Raw genomic sequence first — 20,279 nt, forward strand, 5'->3', positions numbered from 1 at the left:
GAGAGTGCTGTCGCTTTCAGGTCTTGCTTGTGGGATTCCCAGAGGCATCCAGTTGTCCACTGGGAGAATGGAAGAGACTAGATGGGCCTTTGGTGCGATCTATCAGGGCTCTCCTTGCATTCTTGTGGGCTTTAAGTGAGGCCATTTTCATCTGAATTCCTGAAACTTTGGTTCTACGTCAAATGCAAAAGTGTATTAATGGTAACAGCATGTTACAAAAGTGTTAACTTTATAGAATGGATGTTTGGATTGTGTAGTAAGACAACTTCACTCAAAACTATGTGAAGAGACTATTAAAAGGTTTGAATTTATTTCCTCAGAAAACCATTCCGCACCTCCAGATGTTACCACTTACACCTCAGAACACTCAATACAAGTAGAAAGACCACAAGGTTCAACATCGAGGGTGGCACCAAAATATGGAAACGCTGAACTTATGGAAACTGGCGATGGTAATTATGGCTTGTAAAAATGATGTAGGAGTGCATGAACCACAGGAGGGAATGTTTGGCTAAATAGGCCACTTAATGAGAATATTCCCCCCCCCCAAAAAAAAAAAAAAAATTGGGTGAGTTCACATTTCTGCCAAGAAGATGACCAGGAAAGAGAAGAAAGTGTGAAATGTCTGTGTTCGGCGTGTTTTTAGGTACTGGAAGGAGAACCCCAGAGACGTGAAAAAACTCAGGAAAATAACAAATTGTTTCATAAGAGTACCCACTATAGCTAGTTAGTGAAATTGCTTACTTGTTAGAGGTGTTGGAATTTTCTTCCTGGACCAATTAACAGGATTTTTTAAAAAGGCAGACAGTACCTATATACCTAAACCCAAAGTAAGTTTATATCTACAGTGGGAGGCATATATGATTTTAGATGTCCAGTGACAGTGGACCTTGGCTGGACCACTCTTGTAACCCATGACTAGCAGTTCCCAGGTATAAAGGTCATGGCAGCAAAAAGGCTATTCGCCATTTTGCACAGATGCTGCTCATCTTGGAACTTTGTCCAGCCCATGGTAACAAGCTGCCAGGTGTGTACAACTAGCTAACCTGCCTATTCGAATTTGCCTTCATGTAGATATGCTTTTCTCCTCTGCTTGGAACTGGAAGGCATGCCTACAGCTTGAAAACTTATGTCAATTTTCTGTTCTGCAGGAGTTCCAGTAAGCAGCAGAGTATCGGCAAAAATTCAGCAGTTGGTCAACACCTTAAAACGACCCAAACGGCCCCCATTACGAGAGTTCTTTGTAGATGACTTTGAAGAATTATTAGAAGGTAAAATAGTTTGACTCCCCTGACCAAGTTTTTGTACTGGGTTTGTAAAAGTACTGTTCATTTTGTGTGTGCTTGAATAAATGTTTTACAGCAAGTGAGCTTGGATTCTGAACTCAGATTTTAATTGCACAAACTAGCTTTTTTTGCATTTGATCTGCCAGCCTGGTGTGTGTGTGTGTGTGTTTGAGAAAGGAGCAGTGTGGTTGCAGGGTAGAGTATGGGAGGTGTACAGAAGAAGATCAGAAACCAGGAAAGACTTGTTTCACATTGCATGTACATCATTTGATTTCTCAAAAGCAGATGTTGACTTATAAATAGGCATAATAAAGCATGGCATTAAGAAACATGAAGTAACGCTCTCTTACAACTGTAAGTTCAACAGCCAGACCCAAACCAACCAAAGCCAGAGGGAGCGCAGATGTTGGCGATGCGTGGAGAACAGCTGGGCGTGGTTACGAATTGGCCTCCATCTCTTGAAGCAGCATTGCAACGATGGGGAACCATTTCCCCGAAAGCTCCTTGTCTAACCACTATGGACACCAATGGAAAACCACTATATATTCTCACTTACGGTCAGTAATCTTTTGATTTTCCTTGCCCACTCCCCATTCCCCAAGTTAAGAAAGTAGAACTCTGTGTTTTCCTCTTTGATCATTACGAAATATGCATCTTATACTGTACTTCCTTAGGTCCTTAAAATATATATATATATTTATATATATATTTATATTTATATATATATATAAAACTATTGTGGGTTTTTTTGAGGCTATGTACTTAAACATGTATCTGAGGGAGTAGAGCTGATGGGAAAGTATGTAGCTCATTGGAGGGGGGCATACTTTGACTTTGTGAAGCCCTATGCTGAATCCAGAACTCCCCACTTAACAGGCTTGCTAGTTGCAATGATTGGGGAGTGGGGTAGAATCTCCTTGAGAGATTCTGGAGAGCTTGTGTCAATTGGCGTTAAAGCACAGGGCTAGGATATTAGTCTGATTCCTTATAGAGATGTCCTTATTAATATCTAAGGTTGGCTGGTTTTCTTTCGTTGGATTTTATTGAAATGCAAGTTACCCTGCAAAGACTTCCCATCCCTGAAGATGTGCAAAAGTCTTGAGTGTTGTGAGTGAAATAATTGATATAAAAATTCAAATTTCAAACCATTGCAAGGGTTCAAGAAGCAGTGAGTCATATGCACTGCATACTCTTCACACAATGTGTTTGCATACGCATACCAGCACAGAAATAATTAGTGAGACTAATGTGCACATTATCCCTGAAGTAATTCCTTCTGCCTTTACTCAAATGTACAATTATCTGTCTGAAATTCATACTCCGTAGTCGTCTGTGCAGTTACAGTTTTGCAGAGGCTGCTACGGACCTCAGCGCAGCACATTTTGCTTGTACAGTGTGAGTTGGGCTACTCTCGGGCCCATCCTGTTGGCTCTTGGTAGCAGGGGCCAATCCTCGCCCAAGCCATGTCCTCTTCTGGGCGTGGCAACCTGGTTGTTCCTTATTTAATGCTAGTGGAATTGGAACCCATGTCACAAGAGTCATATGATGCAGGCCATATCAATAAGCTGTTGTGTTTGTTGTGATACTGAAAAAAACAACCCATTGACAATTATTTGCAGCTGTCTTTTGGCAAACGTGGAACTGCTGTACATAGGTTTGGTAAGAGTATTCTGGTTTGCTGTGGCTGAGTTGGTGCCGTGTGGTGGTGACAATCCTACTGTACATTATACAGGAGCTAATTTTGTAGTTTGCTTTTCCTCTGGCACACCTGTCTGCCCACAAGCGCTACTCGGGGCAGCCTTTACACTTAACACATTTGTGATAAGGCACTAGTGAGGAAATGACCTGGCCAGAAGGCTTTGTGCCAAATGATGCAAAAGCACCTTAGTCAACCTCTGCTTTTTAAGAAGTCTGGCAGACTTAACAGTTTGAAAGTAGGGTTACTTGGGATCAGATGGAAAACAGTATGTTTCCCCTATATACATACTAGGGATGGGGCCTGCTCTCTTCAGGTAAATGATGCCAAGAGCAAGCTTGGGTTTTCAGAACTCGCTGAATTGCATCTAAGTAAGAGCTAGTAATCTGCAAACATGCTATCACTTTGCTTGGCTCTGCTAAGAGAAAGTGTGAAACTTCCTTAGGCCGCAGCACTTAAGTAGAGGAAGGGCTGAAGCTCCGTGGCTGAATTCCTGGCAGTCTGCTGCCAGCCAGTTCGGACAGTACTGAGCTGCCTGGACCCAATAGTCTGACATGGTATACGAGAGCTCCCAATGTTTCTAAATGCCCATAAATTCGAATTAAAATTACTAAAAGTTCCTTAGAGCCAGTCTAGACATTTTGAAAAAGAACAATGTTGACAACTCAAATGGAATATCTTTTTTTTTTTTAGTACACTACATAGGGAACACACATTTAGAAAACAAGCATCTCACGGACATGGCTCCCTAATATTTATCGGAGGAGGTCCTTGACTATCTGCCCACCTTGTTCTGAAGCAAGCACTTGTACCAAAACTGTTTCGTGTAAAGAGCCTTGTCTCTCTTGAGATGGTCTGTTTCCTCATGCTGTACATACAATTTAATTCAGTAAAGTTAAGAGGAACTCAGCATTTCTTCTTCCCTAAATTCTGCTTGCAAATGTTTGGTTTTATTTATTTATTTTTGAAGCATTCCATTGTTAACCTTCTGTAGCCATAGGCTTCATTGTGAAAGGCACCGCTTGGAAACAATCACAGTTTGGTGGGGAAAGATTTTGGCATTTTGTAGGAAGTGGAAATAACCTGTATGAATGTTCTCAGTAGGCTTCATGACATTGATCCAGACTAAAGGTGACTAATGCGTTGGTTATGGCCACAATTGAATCTGGGCCAGACGTTGCTACCTCTTGAACTTGTATTGGCACAGCCACAGGAGAACATTTTCCTCTACGCAAGCCATGCTCTTACCCAATTTTCAGAACAGCTTGCTCAGGAAAACTCCCCATTAATTTTGCCCTTCATAAGTAGCCACGATACGGCTTGCCAATAGGAAAGCGGCTGAGAACAAAATAATTAACTGGGCCAGGCACACTGAAACCGAACTGACTCACTTGTGCTGACAAGACAGCAGTTGCATAGTTCTCCCACTTTCAGCTCCATAATATAAATGGAAGTTTCCACTTGGCTATAAAATTAAATTGAATTACAATTAAAATGGTAGTGAAGTTATGGTTCACCAGTTTCCATCTTCTCAGCACACACTTGTTCTGTATCTGTCCTCTTTACTATCAAGTTTAGCTTGAGGATTGGAGTGATCATTCTGTGATATTATAGCAGGAAGTACAGTGTTTGTGGTATGTTGCACATTTCTCTGTTGGAGAACAATAAAGGCTTTCGGCAAATGGGTGTGCAAGGTGTGTTTTGAATCATTTTGGAATGAAACTGTACAGCCCCATCTTAATGGGAATGCTTACACACAGTTGTTTTGTGAATAGGCAAACTGTGGACCCGTAGTATGAAAGTCGCATACAACATACTACATAAATTGGGCACGAAGCAAGAACCAATGGTGCGGCCAGGAGACAGGGTAAGTACCTCTGCTTTCGTTGCAAGCCTTAATAGTATGTCACGTTTGACATCAAAGACACATAGAGGTGAAAGCTATGTATCTGAGTTGGGGTACATAGTGAATCTTCTAACCTTGGAGCAGATCAGTCAACTGTCCGTGTTTTAGTTCTGTGACACACGTCTAAACGATCGTGTCCTCTTGCTCACTGACGGTTGGCTGGTTGCAGCAAATTTACCTCAGAAGTCTATTTATGGTCAGAAAAAAATTCCTTTCTCTCAAACAAACTACTTTGTGACACAAAGGCTTCCCTATATGAAGAGTGTTTATCATGCGGATGAAATTAATTTTGGTAATGGGGCTGTGCGTATTGGAGACCCTGAAACAATGAGGGCCTTGTGAAGAGACCAGGCTTGAACTAAGGAATGCTGCTAGATAATTATTAAGATACTAAGCAAAACTGGTTAAAGAAACAAAATCCTACTTGAAAGTAGGGAAAGTTGGCATAAGAGCATAGCTACTTTGGGGTGGGGGTGCCAGGTGATGCGTTTTGTAACCTTTAGGCCTGTCCTCATCATTTCTGTTCAACTCTACAATGACTGGGTGGGTCACAGTCCAGAGAAGGGGTACCTATTGTGGAATCCACTGGTTGCTACTGGATTCCACCTCCCATCAGCATAGGCTATGGTCAGGAAATGTGGGAGCTTTACCTCAGCAACATCTAGGAGTCTCCATGTTGGCTACTGAGTTCCAGAGCTTCTCTCAGGAGTGTGAGGCACACACTTGCCTCAGTTAAAAAAAAATGGGGACAGTTTTCCATGTTTCCTTAATGCTGAGGGGAGGCGTATACTCTGCACACAACATGCTTCTTTAAAAATCCCTTTAGGACCATTTTTCTCCCCTCCCCCCTTTAGGATCTCCTTCATGGAAATCCTTTTCTTAATACATAATCTTTAGATTCCTTACATTTCCCTGATTCAATGCAAAAGCAAACAAACGTCTCTGCATTATTAAATAAAATATCTGGGGTGGGGGGACATTTTGCACATTTGCCTTGATTTTGCATATTGTGATGTGAGCACACTTTTTGTATAATGTTGCCAGCTAGCCTCGTATGCTGCACTTACTTCCTTTTAGCAAAAGTCTCTGATATACCCATGCAATAAATATCCAGTCTCCCCCTGCCCAATAAAACAGCAAGGCGATCCTGAAAAACCAAGAGGCTCACTTTGAAGACAGTTGAACTCACAATATCCCTGCCTAAAGTCCATTTTTGCCTGTTTCTGCTAAATACTTGTAAGATTTGGTTTCCTTCAAGTGAGTTTTCACTGCCCCTGTATTGCCAACTTGATTTTCTTTTAATTTATACTCGCTGCTCATTTGCCTGTCATTGACTGACCTCAGCATCCAATATTTGCTTTCCATTTTCCCATGTGACACCACCTCTGCTGCTTGCTTCCTATCCCTTGCTGGTGTCTGTCACTTTTTTTGGTTTCCATCTCCTGTACACTCCTGAAGGCTTCTGTGCATGAACTGGCACCCACCCACCCACCCACATGTCAGTGCCAAAATTGGACCAGTCATCAGACACATTTGAAGCTGCTCCTATACGTGCGCGCACACACGGATACAGACAATTCTCTTTTCCTATGTGTATCATCCTGATGGGAAAAACTACTTATGGCAATAAATGCAAAGTAAAAAAAAATACTGTAGGGAAAATACTACTGAGAGGTACTCTCTGCATTGGTTGCCTTTGAGGAGCTTGTAGTTCATGATGGTAGTGCCAATTGCTGGGTTTTTTAAGGAGTTCTGCAGATAGCTGCCCTGATCACATCAAGCCTAGGGCAAAATATGAAAGCACGTCCTCCCGGGATCTCCAAAGTCTCACTTCCTGTGCATAAGAAGCCTTAAGTCTCTGTACAGCTGTTTCTTCAGCCCAAATTTGCACAAGAACGCTCATTACTCCGTATAGAAAATTCTGTTACTGAACGTGCTTATTTTTTTAAAAAGTCCCTGTTTCCTGTAGGTTGGGGCAAGCTGCCTTCTAAATAGGAAAAACAACAAAAACACCCGCATACATTCAAAGCAAGCGACTAACAGCAATATGCTAAATTTCTGTGCACACAGAGTCCCTGCCTCCCAGCTTGAGAGCATTTTTCTAAATGGCTCCATTCAACAAAGCTGGAACATTGGTGGTACTGCTAAGCTTTCGTTGATGGAAGTTGGGCAAGTGACTGGCATTGTGCAAAGAGAGCCCTCCCAAAATAGTGAAAGGAACAGTTTTAAGCTCTGAGGAGTTTCCTTAATCCCATTGGTTTTACCCTTCCCCCTGTAGTCTCTTGCAACTTCACCCCCAGTTATGGCATAGGTACGGGGATTTTTCTTCCTCTTCTTCTACTCTTTAAGCTACTTAACTTCAGAATGCTGCCCTTGTACTTGACAAGTGGGCTGGTGGGGGGCTGGGGAAGTTGGTTCGAGCCCTGCAGAAAATAAATTATTTCCTCATTTTTGTGCTCATAAGTAATCATAAAGAATTAAACTAAAGAGAACTGTGGGCAGATGTTGAATTTAAATCACTCTCTGCTTTGGCATTTAGCCAAGATGGGTCTACGGAATCTTTCGTCTTGATTTATGACAGTGTTTAAGTCTCTAAGCCATAGCAGTAGTGGGCTGAAGCAGCTCCCAGAGAGAGTAAGACAAGGGAAGCCATGAGGATGACAGCACAGCTAGGCTTTCCCCCGCTCTGTGCATTTCCTTTGATGAGGATTACCGGGTGTTACAGTGAAACTGGATTTTTTTTAATTTTATTTTTTAAACTTCATTATATCCTGGGGACTAAGGGCAGGTTATAACATACATATACCAAAACATAAAAAGGTATCCAAAGTTCCCCTACTGATATAAATCTTGCTTTCGTTTTACGGAATTTCCAAAACTAAATTTCCCACGCATAGGCACCATCGCCCAGTTTGCATGATCTCTTGCTCCCTCACCTGCCTTTTTAAAGGCAATGATAATGGCGCCAAGTCAGGCCATGCAGACTCCTTTCCTGAAATGCGGCTTTTTGTGCGTGGCAAAGACGAGGAGGTGGACAGCTTCAACATGCAAACATGTGTTAGTCCAGTGCATGCACCTGAGCCTTGGGCACAAAGAGGAAGGCATGTGTGGAGGAGCTCAGACTTTGTCAAGGCTCTGTCTGAAGTCAATGCCTTAAATACCATGCTACCATTTTGAGAGCATCTCTTCACTATCCCTGGTCCCCAATGGAGACATCCAGAAAGGAGAGAGGGCAAAATTGTGAATGTAAATTGTAATTGGGAAAATGCTGGGGGTGGGGGGTGCGTTCCTTTTGCATGAGCTTGATTAGAAATGTGATTTTCAACAAAGAAATAGCATCCTCTACGAGTCATTGTAGGCAGGCAGAGAGTTTTATCGATTTGACCTTTGGCAAATGATCAAAATGAAAGAATAATGCAGGTATTAGTTGAAACCATGGTGGGTTTAAAAGTAGATGCTTTCCCCCTTTCATTATTTTTGGAAGAGGGTCTGTTGAAATGAGGGTGTGTGTGTATCTTCTGTCTCGAGTTATATTATTGACCTTGAATGAAACTGTTTGGAAGCGTACCATCAGAGCAGTTTACACCTTTAAAGTATAGCTTATGCACCTAAGCCAAAGATATCAAAGAAACGTTCTTGTTAGAAGAATTGGTTTGACTTTATGAAATCCCATCTCCTCTACCCTTCTCTCTTTGTGTTTTTGATATCGATCACTCTAGAGAGGCTTCCTCTCAAAAACTAAAACACCTAAGTGAAGTTGTGTGTCATACACATGAAATGTTTCTTGTGCATTATCTAAAGGTTGAAAAATGTGTTGGGAGTCTCTGTTTAATTTCCTTCCCTCCTCTTTTGCAGGTAGCACTAGTATTTCCCAATAATGACCCTGCTGCTTTTATGGTAGCATTTTATGGCTGCCTGCTTGCAGAAGTTGTCCCTGTACCTATTGAAGTGCCACTTACCAGAAAGGTAAGAGAAACGGTTTCTTGTTGTCTTTGTTACAATTGCTGTCAGAACAAATTGCCAAATGACATGCCCGTCTGAGTAGGTCATGCGTTTTGGGATAAAATGGAATCCTTATGTAACTTATTTTTTTATGAAAGGTCACCCTCCTAAACATGCTCCAGTTATTCTTTCTTAGCTCTGCTGGGTGTCTTCTAGATTTTACATTTTGATTTTGGGTTGGAAGTGGCTGCAGGCTGTTGTGTGCAACAGATAACAAGAGTAAAGTGAGCATTGAAGACTTCCTTGGAGACACAGATAGGAAAGGCAGCCGTGTTGACCCAAAAGAAAAAGTCTATAGTAGAGCCATAGGCGTATGATACCAAAAAGTCTATATAACAAGCAAGCTTTCAGGTTGTCCAGTACGCTTCATCAGGCTGGCTGTTATGTGTGGACAGGGAGCAGCAGGAACTAGGTTGGTGTTAAAGCCATAAAATCTGCTGTGACAAGATGCCTTTTAGGAAGATGAAGCAGACTTACTAGATTAGGGTATTCTAGGGATGCTGGTATGAAGAAATCTACAATGACCGGTTGCCCCATTTTTGAAAATACAAAATCCATCATAACTAGGAATTTGCTAGATTTCCTATACCAAACAACCCAATTTTGCTTAAAAGTCAGGCTGCTAGAGAGTTCTAGAGAGCTTCGCAGCTTGCTCACTATTTTTTGACCTGCTGTTTGGCAAATTAAAGTATTTCCTTACTGTCGGTTTTGGGGATTTCAACTGCAGAGAGTCTTCTTTCACTTTCGCAGTGCCCAGCATTCCACACCAGGACTGAATTTCCAAAATAATAAGGTGGTTTCTATGCACAGAAATAAAGGCTCCAGTTGCACATAGAATCATGAAAACAGGCTAAGAATCCTCTGCACGAAAGCTAAATTAGTTGAAATCCTGTTGGAGATGGATGATCTTAAACTAATGGCTGCAAAGTTCTATACTAATCCAAATGGAGCTAAGTTTACACTTGGGCTGAGAAGCTTTCAGCCTCTGCTCATACTATAGAGCTAAGAATCCAAAAGCCTGATTATTTTTAGTGTAAATCCGGAGATGTCTAAGCAATAGTTACAAGCTCCACTTGGGTTTCATATGAAAAATTAAGATTGTTGGGGTCTTGGACAGCACTCAAGCAATCATTGGAATCCTGCTAGTGGCACTTCATAGGACTGGGGACTTGACAGAGTTAACTCAAATGGCATTAAAATAGTGCTGACAGGTCTAAGTGTTTGTTCAGTCTTTCATGGTTGTAGGTTGATGGACTCAGATCTCATGATTGGCTTTGAGCAAGTGGTGCAAATGATGCTTTTGGGCAAAAAACATTTTCCAGTGTATTCATTCTTAGGTGTTATTGGATTAGGCATCTGTGGCTGTAGAGCATAACATCAAAGCTCTTAGGTGGTGGAGAAAACTGCTTAACTCTTTCTTTGCCTCAATCTCCTCTTACAATGGAAACTGTACTCAACATGGCAGAGCAGGAGAAGGCATTATAGCCCAAGATAAGTAAAGAGGTTGAATGAGCACGTAGCTGTTCTAAATAAATTCAAGTCTTCAGGGCTGGGAGAATTATATTCATGAATACTAAAGAAACTTGTGGATGTGATAGCCAAGCTACTGTCCATATGACTTCTCGGAGAACAGGTTAATTGCTGCAAGACTAGACATGGCTAAATGTTGTCCCCATCGGAAAAAGTGGGGGCCAGGCAGCTGTTGACTGTTGAGGCCAATGCTCAAAAAGATTCGGTGACAAATAAAAAAGCAGTCAATCTAAATAAATTTAGAAATAAACAATCTAATTACAGAGAACCTGCCTGGGTCTCTTAAGAACAAAGCTTGCCAGACTAACCTTATCTCTAGTTACTAGCCTGGTAGAGGAATGCTTTGGGTGTAGCATTTTGGTAAAATATTCAACAAGGTCCCCCACAATATTATTGTTGGCAGGCTGGTAAAAATGTCGACTGGCTGATGCTACTGATAGGTGGATTTGTAATTGGTTGATGGACCGTTCCAGAAGAGTGCTCATCAGTGGCTTTTTGTCACACTTCAGAGAAGTGGAAAACAGAAAAGTGCATTGTTCTCTCGTGAGCCTGGTCTTACTTAATATGTATTTTTTAATGAATAACTTGGATGGAGGAGTGGAGGGGATGCTCATCAAATTTACAGGTGGCACCAAACTGGGTGGTGTAGCTAATACATTAGAAGACAGAGCCAGTATCCAAGATGATGTTGACAGGATGGAGAACTGGATCAAAAATAACCAAATGAGTTGAATAACTTAGGTAGGGAGAATCAGATGCACAAATGCAAGGTGTGTGATGCACGGCTTGACAGCAGTATGTGCCAAAAAAAGAGAGATCAAGGCATTTTAGTTGACTTTGAGCTAAACATGAGTCAGGAGTGTGATACAGAGGCTAAGAAGGCTAATGTAATTCTCTAGGTTGCTTCCACATAAATATAGCATCCTGATGGCAAGAACCATTGGTCTTAATGTATTCTGCTTTGGTCAGACTTTACCTAGAGAACTGACCCTGTTCTTGGGAGAAGTTATTGAAAAAATAAAAGGTGTCCCAATGGCAAGGGTTCTGGAGACCAAGTCCTATGAGGAAAGGTTAATGGAGTTGGGTATGTTCAGCCTGGAGAAGAGACTGACTGCTAAGAATGAAAGCCCCATTCAGAAATTTGAAGGACCGTCGCATAGCAAATGGAGCATGCTGTCCAACTGTTCCCACTTCACTCCTGACATAAGCAGGATAAACAGACCTGGAAGCCTTAATTTCCCATTACTTCCAAACCTAAGGTCTGTTGCTCTCTAATAAGCTGCACTTATTAGCCAGCCCTAAGCCATGGTTCATTTTTGGCTTACAAATTGCAAATTGTTAAGGAGCAACAAGAAATGATCCTGGATTCAGGCATACCAGGAAGCCATTGCTCCCTGTTTTGTTAATCCTGCTTACACCAAGGGAGAATCAAAGCACGAATGATGGGACAATGTGCACCAGCACTTTCCTAGTTCCTTGTTAACTGTGCTAGGCCAGGATTTTGGGCTTAATCTTAACGTGTGAACACATCCATTGATTCATATTGCATTATATCAGCACTATTTTAATATCCAGGTTCTTTCCTTGCTTTTCTTATGTTGCAATTTATACTGACTAATGCTGAATTGTGAGGCCTACGGTGCTAAAAAAATGAGTGTTTCAGAGTGAAGTTCTAGTTTCCTGTGCGTTGATGTGTGGGGTGAGAGGCAACCTGATGATTATGTGGCCCTGTAGGAAATTTACCATGAACACATGTACAGAATTGGAGTGGGGTTGATGAAACTTAACTGGGTCAGAATAACTTGCTTTTGCTGGGGTGAAGAGAGTCCTCCAATGGGCTCACGTGTTTTTTAAGGTACAGTTGGACTCTTCTGACTCATGCTGGTCTTTTCACATGCATGTTTACGGTTGCTAGATTCATCATAGCTTTGGGATCAGGGTCTTAGAGTATTACGCAGAAGGAGAATTTCTACAAGGATGTTTCTCTAGGCACTGCTGCAAAATGACAGGTGAAACAGCACTTTCCAGGCTTTCGTCTCTTCTCTTCCTTCCCCCTCCCCTCTCCAATATAATATGCATGCCCTCTGTTCTGTATTTGAGATCTGCCCCCCCAAGATTGCCATTGGGTTCTCCTTTGTGGAATACTGAAAAGGCAGCTAAACAAAAAAATGCCAGAATCATTCTGTGTCTTATTCTAACCTGGTCTGTTGAAATTTTGCAAAAAGTAACTGGAAGACTTTAGACAGTTGGCTTAAACCTTGCCAAGACTGCTTTGGAAATGGATACAAAAAATAATGAAAAATGGAACTTGAGGTAATTGTGTATTTTGATATAGGAAAATACAAAAGCAACTACCTTAGACTCTGGTTTTGACAAAGAATTGAAGTTTTTAGTTTTGGTAATCTGTGTGACTGGTTATTGCCTGAACTTGTTTATATACAGCAGGAGCTGGTGAAAATTGCACTTCACCCCAGGAAAAAGGTCCTGTCGTTAGTCAATTGCAAATTTCTCTCTGACTTTGATTGGAGGCTTATCATACCCAAAGACTCAGCTACTCTATTGTTCTTTTCAATTATTGGATTTCTCTGTAGCATTCCTTCAGCAAATGGAGCCTTGCACATTTTGGAGGTTGCACATAAAATATAGAGTTGCAAATAAAACAAATATGGCAGGCAAGCTCTGCGTGGATGGTGGAGTGATGCAACAGTGTAGTGGCAGAAGGCATTAGGTAGGCAGGTAGATAGACAGCATGACTTGAAGTGAGTGAAATGTGTGGAAAATCTCACGTGGGCTTGACCAATGTGAACTCTGTTTACCGTATTTTTTTGCTCTATAAGACTCACTTTTCCCCTCCTAAAAAGTAAGGGGAAATGTGTGTGCGTCTTATGGAGCGAATGCAGGCTGCACAGCTATCACAGAAGCCAGAACAGCAAGAGGGATTGTTGCTTCCACTGTGCAGCGATCCCTCTTGCTGTTCTGGCTTCTGAGATTCAGAATATTTTTTTCCTTGTTTTCCTCCTCCAAAAACTAGGTGGGTCTTGTGGTCTGGTGCACCTTATAGAGTGAAAAATACGGTAATTCTTCTCTTGTGCCTTTAGGGATTAATTGTGCTTGAAGGAAAGGTTTGCACAATGTGGTGATTTTGTTGTGTTGGGTAGCAGGAAAATAGGCAAGAACGAAGCAAGGCTTTTAAAGAAACAACTCTCCTTTAATGCTACGTACTATGTCTCAGATAGCTTGCACTGATGAGCCACTAAAGCAAGAATGCTACAGGAGCTCAAGAGGTTCAACAAGCACTATGTCCCTTTGGCATACATAACAGGTTTCATGCCACTTGTATGGAACTCCTCTTCCAACAACGGTGTCTGCATACTAATGAGATGCCTTCCTTATGCACAAAAACCCGAGGTGGGGAATGTGGCCAAGTGTATGAGCTGTAGCTCACATGGTTGGCAAAAGCCAATTTCAGCTTTTCTTCCCTGTTTCCCAATGCCTTTGCTACATCTTTCTTTATCTCGGGCTGTGTACACATTGCCATTTACTCCAGCTCCAGTTTCTACTGCTTGTATTTTAATCTTGAGTACACATGATGTTAGCCACAATCCATATGTACCCTGTAATTTCTTGAGAAATGTTCGTTTTTGATGCGTTTCCCCCCTCAAATCAGTTGCCATCCAATTTGAAAACACAAGCCGTGGTTAAGCTGAGGCTAGTACAGTTCCAGCTGCCACTGTGCATGAACAAATAACAGCGTATGCGCAGATGGCAGCTTCCTTGAACAGGAGCTTAGGGTAGGGTGGAGGGTGTAAAATCCAGGGAAACAAATCAGATAATCAGGTGAAGGCACTCCGTGCTCTTTCTGGTGTGTATGGCAAGTGCAAATGCTACTTGAAACACGGTAATTTAGTCTTTGGCTCCTGTAGTCCTCTTGACTTAGGCTTTCTGCTTCCCTCCTTGTATCTGCTTGCTTCCTCATCTTTTCATAGTTCTCCAGATGTCCCTACAAGATCACCTTCTTTTCCCTGGGCCTCTGCTTTGTCCTTACCTCCTTTCCTACGCTACCCGTTTTGCCTTAATACATTTACTCTTGAATTTCTTGGCATAGTAGGAGTCTGGTCCACAGTGTTTTTACAATGGATGAATTTTACCCATTCGTTGGTTTTGCCAGGAAACCAGTTCCTTTTAGGAGAGGGGTAGGGAGGTGTGGCTAGACTTCCAACTCCCATCAGACCCAGCCAGCAGGCCCAGTGGTTAGGGGTGATAGGAGTCTGCAGTCCAACAATATCTGGAGACCCACAGGTCCCGTCCCCCATTACTTTAGAATAATAGAAAATGTCTTAGGCTCCACTACATGTGAGCGAGTTAAAGCAGACTATTCAGTTGCTTTGAAATCTGTTAATTCATCTGATTCATTAGTATGTTTGCTGGTATGTTCTGTGTGTTGGCACAAAGGCACACAAGCCATCTTACAGTTTTCTTCAGTGTGTTGCTCACTTTCTGATGGAAAAGGATCCAAGAAAGCCCCAAGAGCTCCTGAACAGAATTTATGAAAAACCCGAGTCACACGAACATGACACAAATATATATATTTTAGATGATAAACCTACATAGTATGTGGGGCTCTCCTTTTCCTTCATCTTCTCCTTCTATATAGGGATACTTGTGTCTGTGTAGTGTCAACCTGTATTTTTCATCTGTAATCCCAAGTCTTCTGAAGATGAGGTACAACAAATCCTCTTACTGGTTTGTATTCGCTAGAGTTGCTCTTCTTCTCTTTCTCTGTTTTCTCTCCCTCCCTGAGTCTGGTAGGCACTGCAAATTCACAGCATTTCTTGACTTTCAGGAAAGTCAATGACAAATGACTCTAGTGTAGTTGGCCAGTGGTTGGCATAAACTCCTGTGTATGTCCGGGACCTTCCATGAGCTTCCATGGGCTCTGTTGACAAAAGTGATAGAGAAGACATGACTGTGGGAAAAGTCACTTTGCCTTTTTGGTTGTTAAACCCGGCTATGGACAGAGTGGCTATTAGAGCGTGTGGATATCTGCACTGAAAGGTCTTCAGCGCAAATAACACCATTAAACTCTGGTGGTAGTTACTGTTCCAAATGAGCCTTAATGGAGATTTGTATCTGTAGCATCTGTTGAGAGCCCGTGTATGCTAGATTGCCCAAAGTGGATATTGTGGGTCATGTGCAAATGGAAACAATTCCATTTGGGCCCCACACTGAGCTTTGTGCCCAAGTGGCAGATTGACCGAAAGGCCCAAGTGATTAAAGCTGGGTTTAACAGTAGCTAGATCGCTGCTTTGAAACGGACTTCGGGCAATTGGTACGAACCTAAAATCATATATTTTAACTTGCCTTGGAATAAGTCAGGAAACGAATCATAGTAGGTTTGTGAGAACATGTCAGTCTTGGACCATTATTAATCGAAAATTGAGTGCCTAATCTGGGTCTTAATAACCACTGATGTGGCTTGTAGATGATGACACAGGCAACTAGGTTTAATTACATTGAAGGAGAAAAGAACTACATTTTCTGGAAATAACGAAAGGGGGGAAGTTAGTGGTAGGCTGAAAGCATCGATCACAGGATAATACAGGATTCATTTTCAGCATATCTGCATAATTTATTAATATATGTATATATGCTACACATTAGCGTATTGATATATTATTAATATTAATATATGCATTTGTTAACACCTTTTAAACTTTTGTAAATTTGCCAGGGCCTGGCTAGTTCAGATATTCTTCGGGCTAATGATAGCGCAGCATGCAGAGAGTTATTCCCCAAAATGGCATGATTTCATCCTCTTGTCTCTTTCTATTTATCTTAACAAGGGGACTCCTCCTTCTGTCTGGATTTTCATAGAAGCCAAACCAAATGAGAGCTCATTTCTGAAGACTTTTCTTGCAAAAGTATGTCTTTAACTTTGCCAAGCTGGAAATAAATCTCTTAATAATTATTGTAACAAACAGAAAATGCGAATAAATAAAATTGACAACTTGTTGGATGTCTGAACTTTGAAAAGGTTATACAAATCTATTATATACCAGTTTCTCATCCACCATGCCATTCAAAAAATCAGCATATGCAAACCCATCTTTGTAACAAAACATTTTCTCAAACCTGGGTATGAAAATACTGGTGCTAAGCTTTGGGGCGTGATGCATGTCGTTACCTTGGTTTGATTGCTTTTTTTATTCGGCGTAATGATACATTAAAAAACAAAAAGACGCTTGAATTGGACCTATTGTGGAAAACACAGATCTATGTCTAAAAGCTTTACTTTTTATGTACAACTTTTCTCAATAGCCTCAAAGTTTCCCCTTTTGTCTTGTTTGCTTCAGTTCCCCAATGCATAATTTCTTTGTTTTGTTTTCGAGAACATCATGATATTTAGTTCGCACTGCAAAATTCTCTATTCTGTTTTCAATTCCTTCTCTGCCTAGAGATCTATTGCTTTTTAATATATATTTATATATATATATATATGGTGTTTGGTTGTTGGCTGGTACGACTTCAACAGATGCATGGGGTATATCCAGGAACTTCATGTGCACATTTTGGGTTGCTTTTACTATGTTGACTGCCTGCGCTCATTGAAACACGGAAGCCTTGATAGAACTGAGGGAGCACTAGTTTGTAACCATTGTAACTATCCTTTGGTACTAGTCCCCCCCCCCCAAGATATAATCGGTGTATGATCAAAGGCAGAAGAGGTGGGGAGAAAAGGTGAAGCATGCAGTGGCTGTTAGGTTTATTTTTTACTTGGGGTTATGTAAACTCCAATTCCACCCCCATCCAACTCCCCCCAAAAAAATCCATTGTGGAAATTGTGCCTGGTGTGAATTATGTACATAAAAGCTGAAGAAGGCCAAGGGTCCCTCTATTCTAGCCATCTGGTTCCAGCAATGACCAGCCAGGTTCCTCTGAAAAAACCCACAAGCAGAGCATGAAGGCAACAACCCTCCACCATTGTTTATTCCCAGCATCTCTGTACACAGACGTTTTGTGGCTGATTGGCATTTCCACCATGAATTTTTTCTCACCCCTCCCCTCTTATTTTAAAGACGTCGTGGCCAGTGGCCATCGCCACATCCTCCGGCAGCGAATGTCATGTATTGTGCTTTCGCTTGCCTGATTCGAACTTGCTGCTGGATCAGCTTTGATTTGGGTGGTCCCGAGTTCTCACAATATGGGAGACGGAGGAAAATCTGCCTTACCTGCTAAGTAGACAGGAAAGCGACCTTGCTAGTAATACCTGTGCATGATTATGCTGCCTGAACCCGGTTGTGCCTTTCCCCTTCCCTGCCACGAGCTTCTGCAGGGTTCACAAAAAACTGTCCCGAAGCCTTAGCCCTAAGTGCTAGAAATGTTGTGGTCCTCCAGATTTGTTTCTTGAAGTAAGGTGAGATTTCTCGGGATGGGGCATCCTTGGCCCTTGTCGTAGAAATGCAGATGCGCGGAACGCAAAGAGGCCTGCTCAGACTGTTGCTGTAGATGTCTTTTCAAAAGCGTTTGGTTGGCTAGGTAAAGCAAATGCCTCTTGCATAAATGTGTTCTGAAACAGCCTTTTCCATTACTGCCCTTGCAGCGATTTACTTCCGTGGTTTCTTTCTCGCTTTGTCTTCAACCAGGACGCAGGAAGCCAGCAGATAGGCTTCTTGCTCGGAAGCTGTGGTGTGACGGTGGCCTTGACTAGCGATGCATGCCACAAAGGACTGCCTAAGAGCCCTACAGGGGAAATACCACAATTTAAAGGTAGGCTCGCTCTTGCTAAGTCACAGTACTGTACGCCTGATTGCATGTACACCGCATAGTGAAGAAGAGGAAGTGTATAGAGCTGCATTGATTTTCAGGCACCAGGCAGAATAAAAGGCCTAGATGGTGTTTCTTCTCCCATCAGCTCCAACTATCCTGGCTAATGGGCAGGAATGTCCAACAACATCTGGGGGGCCACAGATTCCCCATCCCTGTGCTAGATGAGCTAGCTTTCATACCACATGTTTTGATATGGCATAAGGATGCTTCATTTTAACCATTTTTATTAAGTACCATTTTAAAAAACAACAAAACAAAACCATTATGGTCAATGAATGCTTTTAAAAATAAAATAAAAGCAACACTTTGTGTTTACTTCTAAGGCTGGCCAAAGCTGCTATGGTTTGTCACAGAATCGAAACACCTATCGAAACCTCCTCGAGACTGGTTCCCACATATCAAAGATGCAAACAATGACACAGCTTACATTGAGGTGAGTCCAGGTCTTTGGAGAGCTACTAAAAGTCAGTGCAGACAAGATGGGCCTACATGTTATAAATCGCCTTCCTGTATTCCTAGAATTTCAGATTGAAGAGCTCCAGGGATCTGGTGTGATTAATTAAACACTCAGACTCATTCCTGTCATTACAGCCAGTTCAAACCTGAGAATGTATTGATATGAGGAAGGTTTTTGTAATGGCTTTGTCTGGCTCTTTAGGGAGTGGGAATAATGGAGGGCTGGAGACTTGTAGAGAATTTTCAGGATATGTGAATGAAGAAACAGGTAGCTGGCAGAGGAAGTTTGAAATCTTGGTGGCTGAATACTGGTTGTTTAATCATTTTTAACTGGGGGTGGGGTGGGGCATGTCATTTGTTTGCTGAGTTAGTGTTGCAGGGCCAATGACTTGTTCCTGCATTGAGTGAACAGGGTGGGAACAGAGGCTCTGGCAAAGCTTCACCTTTTTATTATACACATCAGCCATCCATTCCCCCAAGCAAATAGCAGAAAGCAGTTGTAATTCACAGGAGAGCCCTTTTCGTTGTCTCATTCAACAGGCACATCCCTCCCCAATGTATCTTTGCTAGCATGATGAAAATGGCAGGCACACATAATCCACGGAGGCCCTTAGGATTTGGGTCTTGTAGTCTGGATGGAGCCATCCTCCAGGCTGCTTTCAGATGACCGTCCCTTTAGGTCCTTGAATTTTTGTGGTTCCCTGAATCTTGATGAGAAAAAATTTCTCTTGCAGTACAAAACATGCAAAGATGGAAGTGTTCTCGGGGTTACTGTGACGAGAATCGCACTTCTGACCCATTGCCAAGCTCTTACACAGGCATGTGGATACACAGAAGGTATTTCAGCATTGTCTCTTAATTCCTGAAACATTTTTTTTCATGGTTCTGTGAAACTGGCATAATAGTTCTTGAAGATGATAATGACAAAGCCCCACTCTCCTCTGCCCTAGCAGTGATTGGACTGGCTCAGACTAAGCCACCGTCCCCCCACCAATCATGGGAGAAATAATGCATTCTATTTCTTGGTCAATCTGATTTGAGTTCCAAGATCTTCCGCCATTGCAGTAGCCCTTGAGGAAGCCATATTTCCTAGGGGCTACATAGGGCTGGGGGGGGGGGAGAGAGAGCTCTCCCTCCCACTTGTTCACATTATAACAGCAACACCATCCAGGTAAGCAGGTGGAAGGGAAAGGGTTTTGGAAGGTGATGAGTGAGAGAGAGAGAGAGAGCGCTTGGGGTTGGCTAGCTGGGAGAACTGATGGAGTGGGGATACCATTTCTGCTTTAGAATAAAATCCCAGTTGGAGAAGAATTCCATGGGTTGTGGTGTTTGTCTCGCATTAAGGTGAGCATCACTAGCCTCTTGAAATTTGTATTTCCCAGTTCCAAAAGGCAAGTCTAGGTGGCATCTTGGTTGCCTTTATTTTTTAAAATGCTGTTCTTACTGCTTTGTTTTCAACATCGTCCCACTCCCCAACCTTTTAGAATATGGCTTGTTTTGAAGTGAACCATTGGTTATGACATGCAATGCAAATGAAAACATGAGTGGGAGGGGAAAGAAGAAATGGTCTGGCCAA

The 20,279-nt window shown here is 42.1% G+C and overlaps 1 protein-coding gene across 6 annotated transcripts in view; it reads left to right on the forward strand.

Moving 5' to 3' along the window:
• DIP2C (disco interacting protein 2 homolog C) overlaps window positions 1-20,279 on the forward strand; it is a 298,537-nt gene that overhangs the window by 211,132 nt on the left and 67,126 nt on the right. For 3 of the 6 annotated variants that reach the window (XM_082192146.1, XM_082192150.1, XM_082192147.1), the window contains 9 exons: window positions 321-452; window positions 1,152-1,271; window positions 1,646-1,843; window positions 4,758-4,849; window positions 8,744-8,854; window positions 16,264-16,341; window positions 18,064-18,187; window positions 18,571-18,680; window positions 19,438-19,540. In XM_082192146.1, coding sequence (XP_082048272.1) covers window positions 321-452; window positions 1,152-1,271; window positions 1,646-1,843; window positions 4,758-4,849; window positions 8,744-8,854; window positions 16,264-16,341; window positions 18,064-18,187; window positions 18,571-18,680; window positions 19,438-19,540 — 1,068 coding nt within the window. The remainder of the gene's footprint in view (window positions 1-320; window positions 453-1,151; window positions 1,272-1,645; window positions 1,844-4,757; window positions 4,850-8,743; window positions 8,855-16,263; window positions 16,342-18,063; window positions 18,188-18,570; window positions 18,681-19,437; window positions 19,541-20,279) is intronic. The other 3 variants (XM_082192148.1, XM_082192149.1, XM_082192151.1) reach the window with 1 other exon arrangement.

This window comes from Podarcis vaucheri, assembly GCF_965113315.1.
Source record: "Podarcis vaucheri genome assembly, chromosome: 12".
In the NCBI taxonomy this organism is placed as follows: Eukaryota; Metazoa; Chordata; class Lepidosauria; order Squamata; family Lacertidae; genus Podarcis; species Podarcis vaucheri.